Below are 6797 nucleotides of genomic sequence, written 5' to 3' on the forward strand. Positions count from 1 at the left end.
GCAATCAGAGGAATACACGAGGGTTCAACACGGGAAGTGTGGGGAGGTATGGCACATGATATGGGTTTGTGGAAAGAGTGAACCCAGACACAGTTGGGTATCCACAGTAGTTTCAGCAACCAAACCCAGTTAATCATCAACCTGTCCCGGGAAGACCGTTAGACATTCCATTACCACCACCAGTACCTCAAATGTCGGGACAGGCAAGGCCTCTTCCCTTGAATTTAATCTTACCGGTTAACCAACCGGAAGGCATTCCACGAAGGTATAATCGGGGACCGATTCGCGGTGTTGAGAGCCACTTCAAGCCCGCCATAGCTAACAACCCATCGCCGGTTGTGATCCCGCAATTATAAGGAGTGCGATCGTTTGAAGTTCGTGCTCAGTCTATATCCAGCTTGCCCAAGTATCATGGCTTAGCACATGAAGAGCCATATCTGCATATCGTCGCGTAAGATGCACGCTGCAACACTATTAGGGGCCAAGGTTTCACAGTGGATGATGTGAAATTGGTTCTTTTCCAATTCACACTCGAAGATAAAGCTTAGCAGTGGTTCCACTCAGTTTACATGGCTCGATATGCAGCAGCTATTCTTGGATGAGTTTTATACGCCTCAACGAACCAATAATGCTAGGAAAGGCATTCAGAATTTTCAACAGCAGGTTGGTGAGTTATTCCATGAAGCATTTAACCGGTTCAAGATGATGTTAAAGAATTGCCCGCATCACGGAGTTCAGTTATGGGAACTCTTAAATGCATTTCATGAAGGTCTAACAGATGAAGATGCTCGTGATCTTTGCTCCATCTCAAATGGTACAATCGGTACTAATTATGAGCATATTGATTGGGAGTATTCTGAGATAAATGCTTTAAAGAGAAAAACTCAATCGTCAAGAAGCACCCGCCATTCATTAGTGAAAGCTGCAGACCAGTTACCTGAGACCGAGGGACCATACCCATTGTGTGGTCATTGTGGGGATACAGGGCATAATGCTGATCAGTGCCCTAACATTATCGGTAATTAGGATGAGGTGAATATGATGCAGGGTAGTGCGAACAGATGTTTGGGTTCCCAAGGAAACAACCAATATTACCAGCCCCGAAACCAAAATAATTATCAAGGGAGTAATAATTTGGGTTGCCAGCGAAACTACCAGCAGGGTAATGGTCAGGTGAATAACGAGATGATGGATATGTTGAAGGCTATACAGCAGGAGTTGCAAAAGATAGGTCAGATGGATGATGTGTTGGCTCAGAAGGACGAGATTAGAGACAAGGCTATCCAATCATTGACGACTCAGATGGGGCAGCTTGCTAGTGAAGTAGCAGGACTGAAGCGGCAGAATGGGAACTTGCCGAGTGACACTCAGACAAACCCCAAGAATATGAAGAACACTACGATCAGTGGGGTAAATCCGGTTTCTAAAAATATTAGTTATGATAACGATATGTATGCGTCTCATGTAATTGCAGGTTTAAGTGAAGAAGTTGCTGAAGAAAATTGAATTGATTTAGGGGAACCGGTTGTTTCAATCAAGGTTGGCAAGTTCAAAATCCATAAGGCACTGCTGGATTATGGAGCGGGGGTGAGCATTCTTCCCGATAGCTTGTACGACCAGTACGATTTTGGTCCCTTACAAGCTTGTGATAGTATGGCCATGTTTGCCAATGCAACTTTGAAGCAACCTCGTGGGGTTGTAAAGGATGTGGTAATTCAGCTCGGTGAGTTCTACTACTCGGTCGACTTTATGGTGGTCGATTATGCACCCGCGCCAACTTACACACAGTCGCAGGTAATTTTGGGTCGCCCGTTTCTGTATACAGCAAATGCATAAATTGACTGCAAGAACGGGATGGTAATTCTAAGTTACAAGAATCGTAAGTTGTATTTCAATGTATTTTTATAATCTATTGCTTATGATCTTATGAATGATGTGAGTCCCATAGGTGCTACTAATGAGATTGGTTCGAGTGGAGATAATTTTTGCAGGTCTGAGTTAACAAATGGTAGAAATCAGGCGGATAAGGCAAGTGTGAGAAAGAAAGCTGAGAAGAGGGAACCACCTGATGGTGGGTTTAGATGGGGTGACCAAGTTGAGCGAAACCCTAACCAAAAGACTGGATGGAGTTTGAAGGGGTATGGTCGCAAAAACCTTACGCATGTGCATTGGACCATACCACAACCCTATCCCAAAACATCTTGAATAAAGACCCTGCGCGGCTGCGCAAGCGGTCCCAAACAGGATTTAGGAAGAAACAGTTCGAAGGCAAAGGGATATGATCTAGGAAACCCCGCGCGAGATCATATCATGGCCTTATCAGAACCCTACACGGCTGCGCAACGGTTATAAAAAAAGATATAGAAGAAAACAATCTTCGATAAACGTGCGCCGGAAAAAAGGTGAAACTATCATTCAACTAACACCATTGCGCGGGCTCGCGTAAGGGAACAGTTAGACTTGAAGACAAAATGCTAAACATCTTGTGCACCTGATATCATGATTTAAACAAAAGTGTTCTTTCTGTTACAACAAAATGGGCACGTGGCGAGAGCATAAAGGTTTACAATGGTACATTTTCTAGTAGGTTGTCAATGCTCATCGTGCACAGCCACTTAGTTACAACTGAAAGGTGACGTGGCATAATCCTAGACGCTCATCTAAGTTACGACGATGGCATCAACTTGGAGAAGGGGCTACCCAAATCCACTTTCCATGTGGCATCTCCCAGCCGTTGATCACACACACGACCCGTGTGGTTAAAGGTGACATTTATGATCGACGGAAAAATAATAACCACTTATGGAAAGTGCCTTCCGTTACTATCTCCGTCAACAGATTTTCACGTCTAAATCCAGCTATAAATAAGTCAGGCCGGGTATGATCTCTCAAGTTACATTCACTTCACTTTCACTACTTCTTCTTCTTCATCGAGATCTGTACTTATTCTCACGCCGGAGGGTGGTCACGGAGAGAACCCCCATTCTCCCCATGATGAGTCTAACGGCTTTCTATTTTTCAGAGATCACCGGAGAAGAAGCTCAGTTAAACCCTGAATCAAGCGAGGGGACTAATCCTTTTTGTGCAGAACTAAACCCCTAGTCCGATTGATCTTGGTCATTCTAACCACGGTTTCTTCATTGGCGTCCACCGATTCTTCAATTTTCAGTTCCATCTTCTCGTTTGATTCATTTCTTTTCATTCTCTGTTTTCCATGGTAGAGGTTTCGACAAATTACCCACCAAGTCCTCGATCGGAAAATAGGAACGTTTCGGTTCATACTTTTTGAGTTGATGGAACCGTGGGGAAATCACATAACAGCAAAATCAATCATGAGGTACATAGCCATGTTACCTCAGGAATTCAATATTGAATTCAGATTAGTCCAGATCTACTCTCGGAAGAAACTCCAGTTTATTGGTTTACCAAATTCCAAAATATTGTGAACGAAATTTTTCACCAAACACTGCCACTCATGTGCCAATGGTAGACACATCGAGAGGATCTCATAATAACTCCTCAGACCTGCCGACTAAAGTAACAGAGGTATACCCTCAGACAAGCACCAGATCTGAATTTCTCCATATCAGATCTTGTTATCAGGAGTCTCAGGCAGAACACACGTCTCAGAAGAAATCCGATAATACAGTGATGGACCCACGATCACCACAACAGTGGGACACCCAACCCAGTGACGAAGGATATCTAAAAACATTCAGATATATGAAACAAAATAGGGAAGACAACCACAACCAAAAAACCAGTACGGAACAAACATACATGGTGCAAGGGGGACCCTCGCACAAGCCGAACAAACGGGGCCACAGTCAGCACTGGCGTGAACAACAAGTAGTCTTCACTGTTGTCCCAGGAGGTCCTCAAGAAGAGCGTTTGGTCATCATAACTGGTATCTTCGGTCATTATTGTGTTGATTACATGTTTATTGATTCGGGTAGTTCCATGGATATAATTTACGAGCAATGTTTTAAGCAACAAGACCCAGAAGACAAGGCACGCTTGAAACCAGTTGATTTTCCTCTAACTAGTTTCTGCAATGAAGCCGTCTTTCCGCTGGGACAAATCGCTTTTCTTGTAACACTCTCAGATGGAGAGCACTCGCGCACCGTCACAGTCAGTTTTATGGTTATGCCACCTACATCACGCCATGATGTACTGCTGAGAAGACGTTCACAGAGGGAGTTTAGCATGATTACCTCCATACCACATGCTGCTTGTGGTTTCCCAATAGAAACCAGAGTATCAATCTTATATTCCAGCAAAGAGGTGATGTATGTAGACGACGAGCCACCAGTAAAGGTCGCAAAGCCATCACCATCCAATGAACCAGAAAAGTGGGTCCTCAACAACAAATACCCTGAGCAAACCATTCTCTTAGGGCACGCCATCTCACCAGCAATCCGTGCAAGACTAAAAGAGCTCTTGTCTGAGAACATGGATATTTTCGCATGGTCCCCAACAGACATGATTGGCGTACCAAGAGAGATAACAGAGCATTGCTTGAATGTCCGACCTTCCGTAGAACCAGTTGCACAAGGGAAGCGCAGGCTTAGTACAGAAAAGGCTCGCGTAATGAATGAGCAAGTAGCCGAATTACTTCAGGTTGGGATTCTACGCGAAGTGCAATATCAAACCTGGGTAGCTAACCCAGTCACGGTGCAGAAGCACAACGGTGGGTGGCGCATGTGCGTTGATTTCAAGGATCTCAACAAAGCTTGCCCAAAAGACTGTTACGCCCTTCCAAAGATAGACAAGAAAGTGGATTCCTTAGCATCCTTTCGCTGGAAATGCTTCTTAGATTGTTATAAAGGATATCACTAGGTACAAATGAAGGAAGAAGACGAAGACAAAACAGCTTTCCGCACGGATAAAGGAATTTTTTGTTATACAAAAATGCCTTTCGGCTTCTGCAACGCGGGAGCTACTTACCAACGTCTAATAGATAGAGGCTTCGGGGAAGATATCGGCGTAACAGTAGAAGTCTACATGGACGACCTCGTCATCATGAGTCGTGAAGAAGAATCCGTGCTCGCAAACATCCAGCGCACCTTCGACTCTCTGCGCAGAGTTAACCTAAAGCTGAATCCGGTAAAATGTTCATTCAGAATGGAAGAAGGTAAATTCCTAGGTTTATCGTAACCAAAGACGGTTTCAAGGTCAACCCAGAGAAAGTGGAAGCCATTCAACTTATGTCGTCACCAGCATCCATCAAAGAGATGCAACGCCTGGCCGGTCGGTTAGCGGCGCTCAACAGGTTTCTGGAAAACCATGCTGCGAAATCATATCCATTCATCAGTACGTTACGCAACTGCGTAAAAAAGCGCCAGTTTCAATGGACCCTAGAAGCGGAAAAAGCTTTCCAACAAATGAAAGAATGCCTAATTCAACTACCGACCTTAACAGCTCTGCGAAAAGACGAACCATTAATCTTATACCTCTCCGCAGCAGAAGTAGCAGTCGGCACAGTATTAATGGTTGACAAGGACGGAGTTCAAACTCCAATACACTACATCAGCAAAATGCTAACTCGTCTAGAAACGCGCTATTCCATCATGGGGAAACTTGTCCTCGCACTGGTTTACGCATCACGCAGGTTGCGACGGTATTTTTCTGGTCACGTTATCACTGTGCAACTCTTCTCCAAACCAGACGTTGCGGACAGGTTAGCCAAACGGGCTATCGAGCTAGGCAGATATAACATCTTTTATAAACCGCGCCCAGCTATCAAGGGACAAGTCCTAGCAGACTTTATTACTGAAGTTCCCGTCGAAAAAATCCAGGAATGCGAAGCTATACAAAATCCTACCCCAGTCTTCGATGACAGGGTCTGGATTTTACATACAGATGGCGCTTTAAATGATGATGGCGCAGGAGCAGGCCTCCGAGTGGTTAGGCCCGATAATTACGAACTTACATACACCATTCGGCTAGATTTCAAGAGTACTAACAACAAAGCGGAATACGAGGCGTTCCTCACAGGTCTCCGCCTGGCACTCAAAATGGGAGCAAAAAATCTTGAAGCACATGTCGATTCCAAGTTAGAGGCGGAGCAAATCAATAGTCGTTATGACGCAAAAGGTGAAGCAATGGCCTTATATCTCGAATATGCAAGAATTCTGATCAACCAGTTTCAGACCTTCAAAATAATCCACATCAACAAAAGCGAGAACAAGCACGCAGATGCTCTAAGTAAGCTAGCCGCTACAAGCTTCAAGCACCTCGCAAAGGAAGTCCGCATTGAGGTTCTTTCAAATCCATCCGTTCCTCTAAGACATGTAAACGTAATAGAAGTTGGGAATCCATCTTGGATGTCCCCAATCATTATGTACTTACAACATGGAACTTTCCCAGAAGGGAAAACAGAAGCAAGAAAAATTCAGCACAAGGCGTTAAATTATGAGATGGCAGATGGCATCTTATATCGCAAGTCTTACATGGGTCCTCTCTTAAGATGTGTAGACAAGCACGACGCGCAGTATTTGGTCTGGGAAATTCATGAAGGACTATGTGGAATCCATGCAGGCCCACGCATGGTAGTAGCAAAAATCATGAGTGCGGGCTATTACTGGCCTGACATGCATTTAGACACTGTAGAACTCTTGCGCAAGAGCACGTCATGCCAACGTCATGCTCCAAAGACACTCCACGCAAAAAAACCTTCGGGTCCCAGTAACTGCAGCATGGCCCTTCCAGCAATGGGGCATCGACCTAGTAGGTCCCTTCCCCGACGCGCCTGGCGCAGTAAAATTTATAGTAGTAGCGGTGGATTACTTTGCTAA

At 44.7% G+C, this 6797-nt stretch overlaps 1 protein-coding gene and 1 non-coding gene across 2 annotated transcripts; one reads left to right on the forward strand and one right to left on the reverse strand.

The window, feature by feature from the left end:
• Window positions 1-627: 627 nt before the first annotated feature.
• LOC118489570 lies at window positions 628-734 on the reverse strand. Its single transcript, XR_004887592.1, has one exon. It is a non-coding gene; the product is annotated as a small nucleolar RNA R71 (small nucleolar RNA).
• A 4473-nt stretch (window positions 735-5207) lies between these two features.
• On the forward strand, window positions 5208-6797 carry LOC110925233. The gene has a single exon (XM_022169199.1). The coding sequence runs from the start codon at window positions 5208-5210 to the stop codon at window positions 6795-6797; it is 1590 nt and encodes a 529-aa protein (XP_022024891.1).

This window comes from Helianthus annuus, chromosome 17 (genome assembly GCF_002127325.2).
Source record: "Helianthus annuus cultivar XRQ/B chromosome 17, HanXRQr2.0-SUNRISE, whole genome shotgun sequence".
Taxonomy (NCBI): domain Eukaryota; kingdom Viridiplantae; phylum Streptophyta; class Magnoliopsida; order Asterales; family Asteraceae; genus Helianthus; species Helianthus annuus.